General features: G+C 42.0%; 2 protein-coding genes across 2 annotated transcripts in view; one reads left to right on the forward strand and one right to left on the reverse strand.

The window, feature by feature from the left end:
- Positions 1–21,798, reverse strand: part of LOC311051909 (GTPase IMAP family member 8-like) — a 644,135-nt gene that overhangs the window by 304,422 nt on the left and 317,915 nt on the right. The gene's annotated exons all lie outside the window — the stretch shown is intronic.
- LOC311051919 (limbic system-associated membrane protein-like) overlaps positions 5,363–21,798 on the forward strand; it is a 182,942-nt gene continuing 166,506 nt past the window's right edge. The window contains exon 1 of the mRNA XM_084066645.1: positions 5,363–5,729. Coding sequence (XP_083922771.1) covers positions 5,572–5,729 — 158 coding nt within the window. The 5' untranslated portion in view covers positions 5,363–5,571. The remainder of the gene's footprint in view (positions 5,730–21,798) is intronic.

Raw genomic sequence — 21,798 nt, forward strand, 5'->3', positions numbered from 1 at the left:
AGTTCCCTTCCCCTCCATCAGGCGCCCCGGCTGGCCAGGGGGAGGCAGTATAGTGACCAGGATTACTGCATGTTTTTGTGAGGGTATTAACTACCCTAGGAGACACGGGGAGAACATGCAAACTCCACACAGAGAGGCCCTTTCGCCAACCCCACCTAGGGTATGGGCGCTGGTGACGCGGAGGAGAAGACACGCCCCCAGCACCCACAGCGTCCCCGGCGGGAATTGAACCCAGGACCTTCTAGCTGTGAGGAAAAATAAATAAATAGCAGATCTACAAGCTCATAGCGCGGCACCGAGCGCTATGAGCTTTTTTTTTTTTTTTTTTAATTGTGAAAATTTGTGCAAATCTTTGAATATATATATTTTTAAAGCGAACATTTGTAACTCAAAGCTTTGCTTGTGGAGGTCCCTGAAACAAAATATTTTACAAATGTTCGCTTTAAAAATATATATATTCGGGGGGGCATGGTGGCGCAGTCGCTATCGCGGTCACCTCACAGCTAGAAGGTCCTACAGGTTTGATTCCCGCCGGGGAGCGGCGGGGACGCTGTGGGCGCTAGGGGATTGCCCTCTCCTCCGTGTCATCAGCGCCCATACCCTAGGTGGGGTTGGCAAAAGAGCCCTTCTGTGTGGAGTTTGCATGTTCTCCCCCTGTCCCCTCGGGTAGGTACCCTCACAAAAACATGTAGTAATCCTGGTCGCTATACTGCCTCCACCTGGTCAGCCGGGGCGCCTGATGGAGGGGAAAGGAACTGGTTGGAATAACCCGCTACGTCCTATACCGGGGGAATTCCCCCCTGTCAGGTGATAAGAAGGCTAGTTTGGCTCTCATGCATTGAAGGAGGCATATGAGCTCGGCTCTGGGCTCTCCCTAGGCTGGCAGGGGGAGTTTAGCGCCCAGGATTACTTAGACAATTGGCACTGGGTGAAAAAGGGTTGCAAAATCGTAGGATAAAAAAAAATATATATATATTTAAAGATTTGCACAAATCGTCAAGATTTAAAAAAAATAGCAGATCTACAAGCTCGTCGCGCGGCACTCGGTGCGGCACTAGGAGCTTGTAGATCTGCTATTTTTCAGTAGCCAAATAAATCGAAAAATGACAGATTCTTTCCCGGACTAAATGGGGGGGGGGGGGATATATTTTTTTTTCTTGAAGTCGTGTCAGATCTGATATCTTTGGGGAAAACAGGGTGAAAAAAGGAAATCTTTTCATTTGACTTATGCAAAAAAAAAAAAATAGTTTATGAAGTATCTGTGATATGGGCTTTAAAGTGAGCTCTTGAGTTCTGAAGCAGAGAGAGGGAAGCGCCTCGTCTCTGCACACATTTATAAAGAAGAAGTTGGCCTCCCATCACGGCTCCGAGATTAAGTTCAGACTTTTCATAACTGTGATTGTTTAATGAACAGAGAAAAATAAATAGATGGAGAAAGATACTGGCTTGAAGAGGCTGTAGCAGCAGACAGAAATCTGATATGGGAAAACAGAGGAGTTAAAATCAATCCAATCCTGAACATAAGTGTACTGCCTGTCTCAATAAAGAAAAACACAAAAGCGCAGTAAAACGCTCCCTCTCTACAAAACTGAACATAATTACATAAATGCTATCGAGTAGCGGATGAGTGTGTATGCAATTGCATTTTCCACTGTTTAGTATCAGCTCTTTGAAAAGGACGCAAAGCAAACAACACATCATTACGAGTGTGGAAGATATGTTATGTGTTAACCCTTTAAGACCGGGAACGCATCTGTGTCATTTTAAGATTTCTTTGGCTGTATAAAAATAGCAGATCTACAAGCTCACAAGCTTGTAGATCTGCTATTTTTTTTTAAATTGTGAAAATGTGTGCAAATCCTTAGGTTGAATATATATATATATATACTTTTTTAAAGCGAAAGTTTTTAACTCAAATCTTTTTACAAATTCACTTAAAAAAAACCTCAACATTTTAAAAATGTCTTGTAAATCCTAACATTTTTTTTTTCCTAAAGTTTTTTTTAATAAATGTTTTACTTATGTTGCTCATTATTATTATGAATGGTTTTCAAACTAACCAAAATAATATGTATTTGTCCGCGGACCTCCTGCCATCTAAAAATATTTTGTTCCAGGGACACGATTTTTCCAAAAATAGCAGATCTACAAGCTCATAGCGCGGCACTTGGTGCCGCGCTATGAGCTTGTATATCTGCTATTTTTTAATAGCCCAAAGAAACCTTAAAATGACACACATGCGTTTCCTTCCCGGCCTGTTATGTGTCTTCTGCAGCTGCGAGCAGCACTGCTGCTGTATTGTTGTTGCTATGCTCCCAAAAGGAAAGTGTTTGCAAAACGTAAAAGCTGATAAATGTTCAGATGCAGAGCAACATGATGGAGGACTGGTCTAACTCTGGCTCTGCATGTAGGCAGAGATAAACGATAGTTTATAGTCTATACTCTGTTTTACAAGTTGGTAATCAGTCTGTGTCAGAGCATATCTTGATGTGGCTGCTTGCTTGGCGGCATGCAAAAAAAAAATATATATATACAGGCCAGCGATGATTATAGAATAGAGTCTAACTGATTGTTTTGGCTGATATTTTGGCCATTATTTGACACTTTCTGACAAAATCGGTGTGTGGCCGATATGTCCTGTTTCTTAACCACTTTCAACCTCACATCCTGATTTTGGACATGTTTTTTTATTTTATCTAGGATTTTCATATGGATTCGAATTGACTCCATCCTTTTGGAATATACAAACATATCAGTAATTGGTGGTCTAGGACTCTCTAATCTCTCAAGAACAGATTCTGCTCTCCGCTTGAATCTGCTGGGGGGGTTCGTCATATCGCGTACGCACTGGCCTACAAGTGGGCGTGCCTTCAGATCAGGAAGCAGGCCGTGTTTTACCCAATCAAATGTAGTGGGCGGGATTTACGTGTCCACCGATCCTTCCCCACGAGAAACAAACCGAAACTCATTTAACAATAGTGTCCTCGGAGCAGACAAAACCATGGAAAGATATTCACATTTTAACTTGCTCTTTCATCATAGAAACAAGTGGGCGTATAACCAAAATGATCCATGTTCTCTGGGAGAAGTGGTGTTAGTGTTCCGTGTAGAAATATTGTTAGTGGGAATGAAAACATAGTCGCACCACCGGAAGTGAAAGGCTGAAGGCAGACCAAAACCCCGGTTTCCTTGCGCACGTGTGCTACGTCGACTTCCTCCCAGAGCCAAGTGAGATAAAAAACAGCAGAGGGCGCTGTTTTTCCTTTTCATTTGGCGATGGGTCCCCCAGATTGAGGACTCTCAGACCCAAAAATCTGGCATATAGGTCGGGCTGTAGTTGAACTTCAGACCTTGGGTTTGCCAAACAGCAGACTTGGCCTCTTGTGAGCTGTAACATTTGGTGTAGGTTTACGGGCAGTGAGTGCAGCATGCTGTCATTCATAGTGGATGGGAGCTGTCCTGGCTTCCTCCTCGTCTCATTAGTCACAATAATAACAGTGACAGAGTGACTCTGAGTAGACTCTCCTAGTCAAAGCAGAATAAACAGAGTCACAGCTAGATAAGCGATGCTGATCTGGTAAAACCTTGTAAAGTATCCCCTTTTACCTTTGAAAAGGGGATACAACCTAGTAAAGTAAAGTTTCCCCTTTTACCTTTGAAAAGGGGATACAACCTAGTAAAGTAGAGTTTCCCCTTTTACCTTTGAAAAGGGAAAACTTGTGAAGAGTGTAATTGTGACATAAATGTATGTCAAAGTTCTAGAACCAAGAGAAACTGAAAGACAGTGAATTAATTAATGCATGAATGAATGAATTAATTAAAGGAGTAGTTCACCCAAAAAAAGATCAATTACACACCCCATGAAGCGTTGAGTTCTTGACGATTCTTTTTGTTTTTGTCGCATTCCTGAGCCAATAATTTGACGAACGGGTCACCGGTCAATATCTGACTCAGCCGGTCATCATATTGGCGTAGGAATGCGACACTTGGGGAGTAACAAAAACACCCAAAACAGCTCTTTTAAGAGCCACCTGAACATAATTGCTACTAAATATCATTCATCAGCAATAAAATCAGTTCAAGGGCTTGTGTTGTGAGTGCACGCGGATGCCACATAGTCGGAGAAAAGGTCTGTCGGATTAACGCATGCCTCCCGTGTGTGCGTGCGTGCGTGCGCGTGTGTGTGTGTGGTGAAGTTGCTCTTTATTATTGGCTTTCCATACTTCTTTTGGTTGTATTCTTCTGATTCTTCATGTCTTAAAATTGGGCATGTGTAAGGGTGTGTTATTTATCGGTTGCAGCCGCCAGATGTATCAACACACCGGCCAATCTCACGCTATGATTGGCAGGATTACGACCCTTTGATAAATCGCATGTGGGCACCATTGTAAAATGATTTAAGCTGCATGGTTCCTACGTTCCATGTTCTAAATGAGGGCCAATGTCTGTCTGTCCTCCACACATTGTGTCTGTCTGTCTGCCTGTCTGTCTGTCTGTCTGTCTGTCTGTCTGTCTGTCTGTCTGTCTGTCTGTCTGTCTGCCTGCCTGCCTGTCTGTCTGTCTGTCTGTCTGTCTGTCTGTCTGTCTGTCTGTCTGTCTGCCTGTCTGTCTGTCTGTCTGTCTGTCTGTCTGTCTGTCCTCCACAGAGTGTCTTACAAGAGCACAGAGCCCCAGGAGGAGGTGCTGTTGTCCTGATAACCAGTAAGGGGAGCCTAACTGTCTCTTGAAGGGGGACAGCTATGAGAGAGAGAGAGAGAGAGAGAGAGAGAGACAGAGAGAGAGAGAGAGAGAGAGAGAGAGAGAGAGAGAGAGAGAGAGAGAGAGAGAGAGAGAGAGAGAGAGAGAGAGAGAGAGAGAGAGAGAGAGAGAGCAGGGGGCAGAGAGAGAGAGAGAGAGAGCAGGGGGCAGAGAGACATAGAGAGAGGGGAGGGAGAGAGCGACTCTGTCTATCCCTCTCCTCCCTGAGAGAGAGTGAGAGGGAGAGATACATGCATGTTTGTTTGCATGCACGCACATATACACACACACACGCACGCACGCACGCACACACACACACACACACACACACACACACACACACACACACACACACACACACACACACACACACACACACACACACACACACACACACACACACACAGACAGACACACACAGTCACGGAGGGGGACTGTCTGGTGGAGTGCAGCGCTGTAAGCGCTAGCAAATCAGTGTTCTGCCTCTCTCTCTCTCTCTCTCTCTCTCTCTCTCTCTCTCAGAGAGAGAGAGAGAGAGAGAGAGAGAGAGAGAGAGAGAGAGAGAGAGTGTCATTGTATCTTTGCACTGAGCAGTGAGCAGTGCATAGCCCAGGCATCAGTGGAACCAGACAGACCATAATGCTATGTTGCACTGAATAAGAAGCTGTTCTATGCTGCATGCTGTGTCGGATTATATATATTTCGCATCACCTACCCAGGAGTTCTGGGACATTAACTCGTTTTGAGAACTAAATAAACTATATTTGTTGTAGGCTATATTTCTCTCCTCTTTTTGGATCTATATCTCGTGGATCTTTTGGCTCCTGTGTTAAGATGCAGGTTGGACGCAGATCATCATGTTGGAGACAACTGCAGGCTTCTTTCTTCAGACTCCTGTGTCTTATTCCCACAGGATTCCCCGTCCGGAGTGTGGATATGCAGCGAGCCACGGATAACATCACCATCCGACAGGGAGATACAGCTGTCATCAGGTAGGGTAAGGGTTAAATATATATATATATTATAATAATATATCACCATCCGACAGGGAGATACAGCTGTCATCAGGTAGGGTTAGGGTTAAATATATATATTATAATAATATATCATTATATATATCACCATCTGACAGGGAGATACAGCCGTCATCAGGTAGGGTTAGGGTTATATATATATATATATATATATATATATATATATATATATATATATATATATATATATATATATATATATATATATATATATATATATATATTACAGGGACTGTCTGCCTGGGTACCAACTTTACTCTGCTCTCCTCAGCATCCACCCTACACACACACACACACACACACACACACACACACACACACACACACACACACTACACTCACTACAGGCATAGCCTGCTGCTTCCAGAATAAATACAAAACACTGAAACTGGGTAGGAAAGGAGGAAGGATTGAAAGTTCAATTAGATGCTCTGACAGTTTGTATGCAAAAAGAAAACCAGGATAACAACGTGCATCACAGTGCCCCGGAGATGCAATCTTCTACAAATGTCTTCTAAATCCAGTTTGTTGATATAATCAGTGGTTCTCAAACTTTTTCATGTCAAGGACCCCCAAAATTATATGTATTTGGCCGCGGACCGTCATCAAAATATTTTGTTCCAGGGACCCCCAGAAGCAAAGATTTGAGTTAAAAATGTTCACTTTAAAAATATATATATTCAATGATTTGCACACATTTTCAAGAATTTTCAAAAATAGCAGATCTACAAGCTCGTAGCGCGGCACTCGGTGCCGCGCTATGAGCTTGTAGATCTGCTATTTTTGAATAGCCCAAAGTGTAAAATAATGCTTTTTAGCTCAAATCTAAAAATGACACAGTTCCAGGTCTTAATGGGTTAATATAATATATATATATGTTAAAAAATAGCAGATCTACAAGCTCATAGTGCACTCGCTATGAGCTTGTATATCTGCTATTTTTGAATAGCCAAAGTATAAAATAATGGTTAAAGTGGTTACACTTAATGCGTTCCTGGTTTGAATAGGTTACGGTAAACAGAGTGGAGAGGCTGAATGAACCAGAGCGAATAATATTCTAAATTGGTTGGCCAGCCAGAGTACACGAGATTTCTTTGGGCAGCCAAATTAGAAAATCATTGCTTGCACCTCCATACATTATGATTTGCTCTCCTTATGATCTTTGCTTTGTGTGCAGTCAGTTGTTTGTGTCAGAAACAGCCTTTCATGTCATTGTGCACACAATGCGAGCTGTCAACTGTCATTGTGATGCTGCTCTAGGCCTAGCCCTGGTTCAGAGCGTTAGTGAGTTCCCTCTAACGCCCTGGAAGACCCAGGGCTCTGCGCTTGTACAAGGAATTCCACTGCCCTGCGAGCGCTCAAGAGTAGTGAAAATAAACAAAACCATTTCGCTACTCACCGAAGCAAACGCTGTTTTGTGTCAGCGAGACGGAAATTATTTTTATTTACTCCACAGTGCCCTCTACAGATTTTGGTTAATGGTAAGTTCAAATCTTCCATATCTGTAGAGGGCACTGTGGAGTAAATAAAAATAATTTCCGTTTCGCTGACATATTTTATTTTCTGCCCAAAAAGTGTATTTTACAGAGTAGGTGGGGTGCTGAGAGGCTTCCAACCTCCGAGAATAGACTTTCAACAACACAAAACAGCCTTTGCTTCGGTGAGTAGCGAAATGGTTTTGTTTATTTTCACTACTCTCTTATTGTCAGTGGACACGTGACTCCAGGAGGGGGTTTGTGACGGTTATTTAATGCAGAGGATTTACATAGATGTGGATTTATGTGAACAAGGCACTCAAAGCAGTCTGGTGTGCATAGGCTACAGTTACAGCAATAGACTTTCTCAGCAAGCAGCAGTGCACCACAATGAACTGTGGGACCCAGCGGTGGAAAGTAACTAAATACATGACATACATATGCAGCCTTTTAAAATGTAGATCTTTTTTTTTGGGGGGGGGGATTAAAAAAAATACATTAAAAGACCAGATTGAGATAGTCAAAGTATTAGGTTTGAAGGCCTGAAAATCCAGTTATAATTTGTCATTGTCATGAACAATATATGTTTCATACTGTAAATGTTGAAATCAGTGTTTGAACAGCTAAATCTGCCCCACCCCCAACTTTCAACATGCACTTTTGTGATGTCAGTGGAAGGAGTCTACACCGGTCAACTCAGTCAAACTCTGTAACACAATAGTTATACAGTATATCCTCAATAATATACATTCAATGTCACAGTTAACAGTAGAGAGGCTTGCATATTGCTGGTTTTGAGCACTAGATATTTACAATGTACATGTATAGATCAATATTAAACTAAGTACAGTTGATACAGCATGTAACATTAGTCACAATAGAAAACACATTCCCATAGGCTACACAACAACAACAACAACACAATAAGAGAACAATAACAAATGCAGCCTACTTTGAATGCTGTTATTGAGGAGAGAGATATCCCAGCATGCCTCAGGGCAATAGTGTACTATAACCTGACACACACACACACACACACGCACACGCACACGCACGCACACACACACACACACACACACACACACACACACACACACACACACACACACACACACACACACACACACACACACACACACACACACACACAGCGAGAGGATATAGAGAGCAATAAATTCACTTAATGGATTCCTTGTGGTGAACAGGTGCCTTCCATTCAATTACGATGATCCAATTAGTCATTAGAGACTCACTGAGCAGTGAACTTGGCCAGAGATCACAGCTATTTGCTTCACTTTGTCAGTGCAATTGGCTGTGTGTGTGTGTGTGTGTGTGTGTGTGTGTGTGTGTGTGTGTGTGTGTGTGTGTGTGTGTGTGTGTGTGTGTGTGTGTGTGTGTGTGTGTGTGTGTGTGTGTGTGTGTGTGTGTGCGCGCGCGTGTGCGTGTGCATGTGCGCGCGCGTGCGTGCGTGTGTGTCGGTCTGTTTCCAGCTGTTGAATCATCTCCTGAAGTAACACCAGTACAATACCAAGTACTGTACAAGTACTGTACTTAAAATGTTGAGGTACTTTTACTTTACTGGAGTATGTCCAATTGTCTGTACTTTTACTTCTACTCCACTACATCTCAGAGGCAAATAATGTACTTTTGCTCCACTCCAATTATTTGATATAACTTTAGTTACTAATTACTTTGCGGATATACATTATTACATTATAAATCATACATTAACCACTTTAGCCCTATTTTATACCTAGGCTATTTGAAAATAGCCGATGCGACGCGTTGTGAGCTTGTAGATCTGCTATTTTCAAACATTTTAATATTTTTACTTTTGGTTCTTTAAGTACATTTTGATACCAATACTTCTGTACTTATATTGAAGTAAATGTTGAATTCCGGACTTTTACTTGTAGCGGAGTACTTTTACATTGCAGTATTGATACTTTTACTTAAGTAAAACATTTGAGTACTTTTTCCACCACTGATACAGACACAGACTGTCATACTGCATGGAGACTGTATCGTACTATCATCGGTGTATATATTCTATTTCCATTAATACTGTAGGGTGTGGTTAACGTACAGATAATACTGTTGTATATCAATATATTCTGTTGCTGTAACAACACTTGTGAGTATGTTTTTCTGCATAGTCAGGTGTAAACTGTTTCGTTCATTGCGTATGGAGTCTGTGTGATGTGTCTTGATGTCTAATTATTGTTTTGCTACTCTTAGCTTTATCTTAACCCTTTAAGACCGGGAACGCATCTGTGTCATTTTAAGATTTCTTTGGCTATATAAAAATAGCAGATATACAAGCTCATAGCGCGGCACCGAGTGCCGCGCTATGAGCTTGTATATCTGCTATTTATTTTTTTAAATCGTGGAAATGTGTGCAAATCTTTAGTTTGAATATATATATTCTTTTTTAAAGCGAAAGCTTTTAACTCAAATCTTTGCTTCTGGGGATTTTACAAATGTCTTCTAAATCCTGAAGTACTTTTTCCCTAAAGTATTTTTTATTTTTTTATTTTTTACTACAGTATGTTGCTATATTATCAATGGTTTTCTAACTTTTTTCTTGTCAAGGACCCCCAAAATAATATGCATTTGTCTAATATATAATAATAATATTTTGTTCCAGGGACCACCAGAAGCAAAGATTTGAGTTAAAAATGTATATAAAAGATTTGCACACATTTTCACAATTTTTCTAAAAAATAGCAGATCTGCAAGCTCGGTGCCGCGCTACGAGCTTGTATATCTGCTATTTTTGAATAGCCAAAGACATCTTAAAATGACACACATGCGTTCCCTTCCCGGCCTCAAAGGGTTAAAGGAGAATGCTACACTTCCAGGCCGGGCGCCAGAAGTGTCGCAAAAGTGCAAAAGCGCGACTTACGTTTGAGCGCATTCAAGACTGACACGTTGCATAGTGTTGTAACACTATTAACATCAGATCTCTCCCAAAAAAAAACATTAAAAAAATGTATTAAAATACGCGATTTAGAGCAAGGACCATAGGAGCAGGTTTTTAACTGCGGCGGACCCGTTATGGAGTTATGGAATCTCTGTGCCACTCGTCCTAGGATATCATAGCATCATAAGAAAGGCAGGAAAAGGCAGGAAAGCCGGCGAAATTCTCCTTTAAATTACTTATTTTACTCTTTCTCTGTCATGTCTATTCTATCCAATAGCGATGATATCCTCTACGAATAATCGTCCACACTGATGATCTGTTACTGAGTATCATAACCATTTCTTTGTTGAAATGGCAATATTTGCTCATACTTCCGGAGGGCATGAAAAAAGATTTGACCCAATCGTGAGTTAAGATGAATGTGCGTAATAAAATATGATAGTCCTCATTCAAATATAATGATTGATTTGTTTGCTAGGCCGATGTTGCCCGTTGGGAAGACATGCCACTTTGGTTATGCAATACCTGTTGTACCCACTGTCAGAGTACCATAACAAGTATATATACGTCACCCTGAACACTGCAAATATTGTTGCAGGTTATTTTTTCAGGTGAATAGACAACCTACCAGGGGCGCCACGGCCATTCACTGTGCGTACGACGCGACACCCTCACTCACATAGATCCGTGATTTCATACCCCCCACTTTTTGAAAAAAGAAAAAAAAGAATTCATTTTATTTTTTTTGATAATAAATCGGTAAAATCAGGCAAAAATAAGAATTAAATAACCTAACCCTAACCCTAAAACCGAAATAAAGTAACCAAAACACGAAAAAAAAACTAACAAAATCCGCCCAAAAAACTTTTGAAAATACAAAATTTGTTTACATTTGACAGCTACAAATGTTTTTTTTGCGATTTAAAAAAAATAGCAGATCTACAAGCTCATAGCGCTGAACTCGGTGCCGCGCTATGAGCTTGTATATCTGCTATTTTTGAATAGCCAAAGTGTAAAATAAGGGGTATAGTCCGCCGAAAGTCCTTCCCCCCCACCTTCTGAGAGCCTGTGACGTCCCTGCAACCTACATTGTATTCATGGTTTTATTATCTTTGGCTTGCTATGGCAAAACTAACTGCTGTGCCGCCTCTGGGCGACAGAATTCCCCCCGCGGGATAAAAAAGGTATCCATCTATCTATATCCATCTACAAATGAATGCCATATGTCCCTTTAGGTATGAAATCTATAATCATCTGGAAAGGCTCAGTAAATGTTAATCTCTCAGTTACTGAGTGGAGGGTCAGAAGGTTAATCTTGTTGTTTTGAAGCAATCATCTGTATCAGATGGTCTTAAATGAACCGTTTCATGCCAATTATTCTACACAACTGTGAAGCCAGTCAGATGCTATTGTATTTGTTTATTGTATCACTGTTGATAGGGCTGTCACGATCAATCAGCAATAATTGTGATTGACAATTTAACTCATTGACTGCCAGAGTTGAAACATCGTCCACCGTCCCCTTGCTAGCGAAAACAATTTGTCCGGTCGCGATCCTCCTATTCCAGAGGTATGGCCGTTTGAATGTGGCTTGTTTTTTGAAAAACAAGCAGAAAACAACAGAAAGCTGAGAAAATGTTACATATTTAAATCCTTTAACATGAAAGGTGCCTAACCTTTTGTTGTTGTGATCACATGATTTCTGGGTGTACTCTTCTTCGGTGGTGGTGCTTGGATAGGATCATTCGGGTGCAGTACGTTAGTCCGACAGCGCATTCCTCCGACAGCGCAGTGCTCCGACATTAAACAGTAAACCCGAACCAAACCCGCACCCTAACCCTAACCGCACGCGGATGCCACATAGTCGGAGAAAAGGTCTGTCGGATTAACGCATGCCTCCCGGATCATTCACACCCGCCCCCCACAAAAAAAAGCAAAACTACGTCATAAGTCGTCCTTGGCAGTGAATGAGTTGTTAATTGATTATCTCAAACAATTGTGACAGACTTAACTTTTGTTTGACTTACTAAAGTAGAGTAGTTGTGATAGACCCTCCATGTGGTCCTAAGAGCTTTCTTCTAAGTTGACATGTTGAAACAGATGTAGAAAGCAATAGGCTCTATGCACAGCAGCCATATTGGGAATGAATTGGGCCCCTTCCTTAATTCCTTCACAGGTGTTACCTATGATACTAATTAAGGCTCTGTTCCATGTAGTGTGGCATAGTGGTTGTCTTATTTTCAAGGACCCCCATAACTCTGAGAGTGTACAAATGTACACTCTCAGAGTTACACACCCACCATAAGGGGCTATTTGGGAACCAAACTGGAGTGTTTCTAGTGAGCCAACATACACAATATCAGCACCCTGACCAGAATGGAACAGAGCCTTCATTAGTATCATTGGTAACACCTGTGAAGGAAGTAAGAAGAGGCCCAATTTCTTTCCAATGTGGCTGCTGTGCATAGAGCCTATAGAATGGAATATAAAGAACAGAATATGATAATATTAAGTAGACGAATAAGTAGTGAATAAGTAGACGATAAAGCATGATGTTCTGCAATATAGATGTGTTGTCCTTCAACAGTTGCATCTGGTGTCATTGGGTATACAATATGTGATAAAGCACTGACAATGGCATCATAAGTATAAGGCGGCTCAGTACTTTAGAGGAGCTGTCTTGGAATCTGAAGATTCCGGTTCCCGGTCTGTTGACGCGTCTTTGAGCAAGACACTGAATGTTGTTGGAAAGACTAGAAAGGCACCAAATGCAGCCACCATTTACCGGCAGTCACACAAACATATGCTCAAGTAGATGAGAGTGCAGGGACGTGTTGAAAAAGGTGGAAAAAACGTGAAAAAGGTGAAAAAAATCGCGGGGGACTCCGCACGCGCGGTTCGCGAGCGTGCGGAGTCCCCCGCCAAGCTCAGCCCCCTTGGAATGAATGACTTCCAGCGCCCCTGTGAGAGTGAATCAGTACAAACCAGTGTTGATTTGACTAAAAGTAAGACTAAATGTATTGACAATTTCGTCAACAGATAAAAACTAGACTAAAATGTTAGGGAGGGAATATAGTGGTGAAGAGATCCAATAGAACTAAAAGACATTTTAGTGCTCGGGTGCTGCGCTCTGAAAATAGCTGATCTACAAGCTCACAACGCGTCGCGCTGCGACGCGTTGTGAGCTTGTAGATCAGCTATTTTCAGCATACAACCAAGTGTAAGATCAGGCATTACGACGCCATCAAGGCACCGCCAAAATACATTTCAGTCGACTAAATCAACTGTAGACGTAGTCGACTATAATCTTATGATATTTAGTCGACTAAAACTAGCAGAAAAAAAACAAAAAAACAGGTGACTAAAATATGACTAAAACTAAATGGAATTTCATTCAAAAGACTATGACTAAAACTAAATCACAGTTTGCTGTCAAAATCAACACTGAAGGTTAAGCACATCAGCCCTAAATTATATCATAACACGACCTCAGAACCTTAGAGGTCCTCTGTGTCTATTCTCATAATTTTTATCCCATGATTTTGTAACCCTTATTTTTCACCCGGTGCCAATTTTCTAAGTGATCCTGGGCGCTACACTCCCCTCACCAGCCTAGGGAGGCCAGGGACGAGCTCATGCCTCCTTCAATGCATGAGAGCCAACTGACCTTCTTGTCACCTGACAGGGGGGAGTTTCCCTGGTTGGACGTAGCGCGTGGAAGGAACACGTTATTCCAACCAGTTCCCTTCCCCTCCATCAGGCGCCCCAGCTGTCATGGGGGAGGCGGTATAGCAACCAGGATTACTACATGTTTTTTGAGAGGGTATTAACTGGGGTGCTCCTTCCATTCCGACATCTCGCCACTCCGACTAGTGGCTTCCGCGTGCGGTTAGGGTTAGGGTTAGGGTTAGGTATAGGGTTCGTTAACGTCGGAAAGGCGACATGTCGGAAAGGCGAAATGCACCCCTATTAACTACCCTGAGAGACACGGGGAGAACATGCAAACTCCACACAGAGTAGGCCCTTTCGCCAACCCCACCTAGGGTATGGGCGCTGATGACGCGGACGAGAAGACACGCCCCCAGCGGCCACAGCGTCCCCAGTGGGAATCGAACCCAGGCTGTAAGAGCTGTAAGACGACAGCGCTACCGACTGCGCCACCGTGCCCAAGAGGTCCTCTGTGTCTAGTCACTGTCTGCATTGATTGATGATTGATTGATGTTCTTTCTGAGGACAGAGGACCTCTCTGTGTCTAGTCACTGTCTGCAGCTGCGGAGGAGAAAGCAGTTGTGTCTCTGCTTGGAGTGACATTTGCCCCAAGTAAGTCAGAAATAACATCAATCATAGCATGTTCTCGTCTCATCGCCCAATAGCCATGTATCATATCCTAAAGATATAGGTCAGTGAAAAATGCCCCACATTCCGGAGAGGCTCCTCAGAAAATGTGACTCTTCCTCCTTTGACAGAAAGCGTAAAGGAGATGAGACAAATGAGCCTCCTTCCCACTGAGTCACATATGAACCCATAAAAAGGAACAAGTTTCTTAGTTCATAGTTTGCCACACTAGTTTACTTTTAATTGCTTCTTTCCTGTGTACTTGTTGCACGATGGCCTTAAGTGTTGCCATGAGGGTATATTTAACCCATCTGTGTGTCATTTTTAGATTCATTTGGCTATTTTTGAAAGATCTTGAAAATGTGTGCAAATCTTTGAATATATATATATATATATATTTTTTTAAAACAATCATTTTAACTCAAATATTTGCTTCTGGGGATTCTTTAAATGTCTTCTAAATCCGACGGACCCCCATCCATGAAGCAGAGATTGGAGTTAAGAGTTAGCTTTTAAGTGTGGTCGTCGCCACCAAACAAACTATTAAAGCAAAAAAAAGTGTGGTCGTCATCAAACAAACTATTGACTTGACTCATACACACACACACACACACACAAACAGCGCCGCCTCCAACAGCGATTTGTTACTCCGCGAGCGAAAGGGTACAGGACCACGCGTCCCCACCGCTCCGTGCGGGGACGCTGGAGAGAGCAACCTGGTATTAATATGACTGCGTCATCATTTCTTGTTTCTTTCTACAAAGCAGTGTCTTTCAGGATGTTCTGTGAGCCGTCTGAATGTCCTCATGCTTTCATGTTGGGTTTGGTGGGATCTGATCCTGCTGAGAAGGAGTGAGGACTTTATTAACAGCAGCAGCAGTTGGATAAAGTTGTAATGCTCTTACAATATCCAATATCCAATATCCAATATCCAATCCAATGCCTCTTTATTTTCAGTGAGCTTTGTGATTTGCCCTGCAGGATCCATGTCACCACTAAAAAAAAACAGATCTCTGCTTTTAATTTGAGTTTGAGAGAAGAGGCGCGTGTGTGTGTGTGTGTGTGTGTGTGTGTGTGTGTGTGTGTGTGTGTGTGTGTGTGTGTGTGTGTGTGTGTGTGTGTGTGTGTGTGTGTGTGAACGCTGCTAGAGGCTCAGACATTACACAGGAGGTGAAATTAGACAAATCTAAACTGCCTAAGGATCACCAATGCGCTTATTTGAATCTGTCTTCATTATTAACCATTGAGCCCTGATGATTATCTTTCAGAAAGTGCACTGCAATAAGATTAAGCATTAGCAGCAATTCCACTGTGCACTCTAAATGACTTCCCTGTGATCTCTTTAAACTAAGACAGTCAGTGACAGTGGTATTTTCTGCGGTTAATTCTCCACTGCACAGACACTACACTTTAGAGCAGTGGTTCACCACCAGCGGTCTTGGGGGGGGGGCACAAAACATTTTCTAGATAGGAGTCCGCGCAGTGGTGGCTTATCCAACGGGCTTGAGGTGCTGAAGCACAGGGCACCAACCTTGTGGGGGGCACCAAACAGCGTGGGGAAAAAAAAAAACAGCGAAAAACTTCGAAATTTAGAAGCAGCTCACAGAAAATAACTGAAAGACAATGGTGAAGCTAAAGAGAGAGTGAGAGAGAGGGAGAGAATTTTGGAGGACATATGACACATTAAACAGATTGAATGATGCACTGGGATCAACCAATGAGAAAGTAGGATCAACAGAATGAACTGGAGTTAGAGAGCAAACAGGTATATGCAAGAGAGAAGAGAAGACAGGGAATCAGTGTTAGTACAATCTGTATCATAATCCTCTCCGCTCCATCCTGGACACATACAGAATTATCAAGTCAATTTCATATAATCTCATTGGTGATGTAACAGTGGGGGTGCTCGGGTCATTATCTCCTTATCCTTATTTTGGTTTGGGAAAGCCAGGGGACAGCACAGAGGTGACGGGAGACACACAGGGGACACACCAGGGGTTAGGGGACAGTACATTTACTCAAGAACTGTAGGCATACTTAAAGGGATATTTCACTTTCAAAAAAACTTTGGGTCATTTTATCGTCTACTCAGGCTTTTGTGAGCCCCCCAGACAGTTTTTAAGTTGCTTGATTCAGTATTTAGATATTTAGTATTAATTTTATCAGACACGCCCCTTCCTATATAAACCCATTATAAATTCAAACTCCATTCCACATGTTACATTCATCAAAAACACCCGTCCTTGGTTCTGGTGACTCACCCTGCCCTCCTAATACGCGAGGGGGCCATTTTTTTGATAATTATTTTCGCTTATTTCTTTTTATTTTTTATTGTATTTTTTTTTTTCATTTTTCCAAAAAAATATAAAAAAGAAATAAAAAAAAAAACCAAAAAAACACGGCCCCCTCGCGTATTAGGAGGGCAGGGTGATCATAGCCCAGAACAAAAAAAAAGTGTGGTCGTCGCCACCAAACTAACTATTAAAACAAAACAAAGTGTGGTAGTCATCACACAAACTATTGACTTGACTCATACACACACACACAAACAGCGCCGCCTCCAACAGCGATTAGTTACTCCGTGAGCGAAAGGGTACAGGACCACGGGTCCATTTGGTTCCGTGCGGGGACGCTGGAGAGAGCAACCTGGTATTAACATGACCGCGTCATCATTTCTTGTTTCTTTCTACAAAGCAGTGTCTTTCAGGATGTTCTGTGAGCCGTCTGAATGTCCTCATGCTTTCATGTTGGGTTTGGTGGGATCTGATCCTGCTGAGACGGAGTGATGACTTTATTGACAGCAGCAGCAGTTGGATAAAGTTGTAATGCTCTCATTATCTGCAGTTCCCTGAGTGAAGCGGGGTGATCCAGGCTGACTGCTAAATATATACAGATGCTCTCGGTGTCCAGTATTTTTTGGCAGAGCACCCTGGGTGCTTCAAGCTGAAAATAGTTGAACTTTTGGAAAGGAGAGGAGCCCCTCAATGCCACGTTTGATCCTCCTGGCGTCTATAAACACTCTATAAACAGTGTTATAAACACTATAAACAGTGTCCCTGAGCAACCTGGACATGATATCCAGAGTGCACCTCTGCTCATAAAACATGTTATGTGGACACAGCTAACAGAGCAGTTTTGCAATAACCCATTAAGACCGGGAACGCATCTGTGTGTCATTTTTGGATTTCTTTGGCTATTCAAAAATAGCAGATCTACAAGCTCATAGCGCGATTGCCGCACTATGAGCTTGTAGATCTGCTATTTTTTTTTTAATCTTGAAAATGTCTGCAAATCTTTGAACATGTTTAACTCCGATCTGTGCTTCTGGTGGGTCCCTGGAACAACATATTTTGAGATGGGGGTCCGCGGCCAAATACATATCATTTTGGGGGTTCTTGACATAGAAAAGTTGGAGCACCACTGATATAGCAACATTAAAGTTTTTTTCAAAAAACTGTTTGTAGAATATATATTATTCAAAGATTTGCACAAAATAATGTTCACTCATAGCACGGCACTCGCGTGCTATGTATGAGCTTGTATATCTGCTATTCTTTAATAGCTGAAGAAATCTTCAAATGACGTTCCCGTTTTTCTCGGTCAAACCCGACACTCACATGGTGCATAATTACAGGTGCTTTGAGGCATTGCTCAGCGACTTCTAATGGCCATGCATGTATCAACGCCATGTTGTGATGCCAGCAGGGAGGCAATTATTATTCATACTCTCAAGGATCCACAATTACCATTGTTATTGTAGGATTATTATAGTGTAACAGTAATGCGTGGCTATGTGGTCGTCAACAGCCTTGTGTGTGCGTGTATGTGTGTGTGTGTGTGTGTGTGTGTGTGTGTGTGTGTGTGTGTGTGTGTGTGTGTGTGTGTGTGTGTGTGTGTGTGTGTGTGTGTGTGTGTGTGTGTGTGCGTGTGTGTGTATGTGTCAGCGTGTGTGTGTGTGCGTGTGTGTGCGTGTGTGTGTGTGTGTGTGTGTGTGTGTGTGTGTGTGTGTGTGTGCGCGTGCGCGTGCGCGTGCGCGTGCGCGTGCGTGTGCGTGTGTGTGTGTGTGTGTGTGCAGTGGTGTAAAGTAACTAAGTACATTTACTCTTGTACTTAAGTACAATTTTGAGGATTTTTTACTTTACTTGAGTATTTCCCATTTTCAATACTTTTACTTCTACTCCACTACATCTCAGAGGCAAATATTATACTTTTACTCCACTACAATTATTTGAAAACTTTAGTTACTTGTTACTTTTTAGATATAAATGATTATATTATCAATTTTTTTGATAATTATTTTCGCTTATTTCTTTTTATTTTTTATTGTATTTTTTTTTTTCATTTTTCCAAAAAAATATAAAAAAGAAATAAAAAAAAAACCCAAAAAAACACGGCCCCCTCGCGTATTAGGAGGGCAGGGTGATCATAGCCCAGAACAAAAAAAAAGTGTGGTCGTCGCCACCAAATTAACTATTAAAACAAAACAAAGTGTGGTAGTCATCAAACAAACTATTGACTTGACTCATACACACACACACAAACAGCGCCGCCTCCAACAGCGATTAGTTACTCCGTGAGCGAAAGGGTACAGGACCACGGGTCCATTTGGTTCCGTGCGGGGACGCTGGAGAGAGCAACCTGGTATTAACATGACCGCGTCATCATTTCTTGTTTCTTTCTACAAAGCAGTGTATTTCAGGATGTTCTGTGAGCCGTCTGAATGTCCTCATGCTTTCATGTTGGGTTTGGTGGGATCTGATCCTGCTGAGACGGAGTGAGGACTTTATTGACACCAGCAGCAGTTGGATAAAGTTGTAATGCTCTCATTATCTGCAGTTCCCTGAGTGAAGCGGGGTGATCCAGGCTGACTGCTAAATATATACAGATGCTCTCGGTGTCCAGTATTTTTTGGCAGAGCACCCTGGGTGCTTCAAGCTGAAAATAGTTGAACTTTTGGAAAGGAGAGGAGCCCCTCAATGCCACGTTTGATCCTCCTGGCGTCTATAAACACTCTATAAACAGTGTTATAAACACTATAAACAGTGTCCCTGAGCAACCTGGACATGATATCCAGAGTGCACCTCTGCTCATAAAACATGTTATGTGGACACAGCTCCTAACAGAGCAGTTTTGCAATAACCCATTAAGACCGGGAACGCATCTGTGTGTCATTTTTGGATTTCTTTGGCTATTCAAAAATAGCAGATCTACAAGCTCATAGCGCGATTGCCGCACTATGAGCTTGTAGATCTGCTATTTTTTTTTAAATCTTGAAAATGTCTGCAAATCTTTGAACATGTTTAACTTGATCTGATCTGTGCTTCTGGTGGGTCCCTGGAACAACATATTTTGAGATGGGGGTCCGCGGCCAAATACATATCATTTTGGGGGTTCTTGACATAGAAAAGTTGGAGCACCACTGATATAGCAACATTAAAGTTTTTTTTTTTTTTCAAAACTGTTTGTAGAATATATATTATTCAAAGATTTGCACAAAATAATGTTCACTCATAGCACGGCACTCGGTGACGCGCTATGTATGAGCTTGTATATCTGCTATTTTTAATTAGCTGAAGAAATCTTCAAATGACGTTCCCGTTTTTCTCGGTCAAACCCAACACTCACATGGTGCATAATTACAGGTGCTTTGAGGCATTGCTCAGCGACTTCTAATGGCCATGCATGTATCAACGCCATGTTGTGATGCCAGCAGGGAGGCAATTATTATTCATACTCTCAAGGATCCACAATTACCATTGTTATTGTAGGATTATTATAGTGTAACAGTAATGCGTGGCTATGTGGTCGTCAACAGCCTTGTGTGTGCGTGTATGTGTGTGTGTCTGTGTGTGTGTGTGTGTGTGTGTGTGTGTGTGTGTGTGTGTGTGTGTGTGTGTGTGTGTGTGTGTGTGTGTGTGTGTGTGTGTGCGTGTGTGTGTGTATGTGTCAGCGTGTGTGTGTGCGTGTGTGTGTGTGCGCGTGTGTGTGTGTGTGTGTGTGTGTGTGTGTGTGTGTGTGTGTGTGTGTGTGTGTGTGTGTGTGTGTGTGTGTGTGTGTGTGTGTGTGCGCGTGTGCGTGTGCGTGTGCGTGTGCGTGTGCGTGCGCGTGCGCGTGCGTGTGCGTGTGCGTGTGTGTGTGTGTGTGCAGTGGTGTAAAGTAACTAAGTACATTTACTCTTGTACTTAAGTACAATTTTGAGGATTTTTTACTTTACTGGAGTATTTCCCATTTTCAATACTTTTACTTCTACTCCACTACATCTCAGAGGCAAATATTATACTTTTACTCCACTACAATTATTTGAAAACTTTAGTTACTTGTTACTTTTTAGATAGAAATGATTATATTATCAAACACACATTAACCACTTTAGCCCTATTTTATACATCATAGGCCAATTGAAAACACCCGATCTACAAGCTCACAACGCGTTGCATCACGACTCGTTGTGAGCTTGTAGATCTGCTATTTTCAAATATTTTAGTACTTTTACTTTTGGTACCTTATGTATATTTCGATGCCAATACTTTTGTTCTTTTACTCAAGTAACATTTTGAACTCAGGCCTTTTCCTTGTAACAGAGTACTTCTACATCGTTGTATTGCTATTTTTACTTAAGTAAAACATTCCACCACTGTGTGTGTGTGTGTGTGTGTGTGTGTGTGTGTGTGTGTGTGTGTGTGTGTGTGTGTGTGTGTGTGTGTGTGTGTGTGAGCGTGTGCGTGTGCGTGTGCGTGTGCGTGTGCGTGTGCGTGTGCGTGTGCGTGTGTGTCAGCACAATGCAGTCCACACATGCGTTAACATTCTGGCCTCCTAAATCACACTGGCATTTTAATTGGATGTTTTCAAGGTTCTGGGTAAAGAGGGGGGTGACGTCTTCACTGCTTCCAAAACACCACCTCTTGGAAGAAGAGCTGCCCTTTCAATAAGGAGCCAGAATGGGTTTGGTAGTAATTGGATGCTTGCGTGTGAGCAGCTGAGCACTAGTGCATGGAGATATGGACAAAAATGACAGTTATTGTCCTTGTAATGCCGTAGTTTTTCAACTAGTTTATTTAATACATGGATTCGACATTTACTTGATACATCATTTGCATAGAGCAACTGACGTAATTTACTCATCCTACCTGGGTCGCGGTTTATTTCCCCATTCAGAATTCCCATAGACGTGTTTAATATCGCGTCAAATAAGAACTGTGTCCCAAAAATAAACAAATCTCGTCGATTTGACTCTTATGGATATGCAGCATCAACTGACGGTGAGAAAACGCTAATGTTACTGCCGCCAAATTAG

This window comes from Gymnoscopelus microlampas (genome assembly GCF_963454915.1).
Source record: "Gymnoscopelus microlampas genome assembly, chromosome: 1".
Classification (NCBI taxonomy): Eukaryota; Metazoa; Chordata; class Actinopteri; order Myctophiformes; family Myctophidae; genus Gymnoscopelus; species Gymnoscopelus microlampas.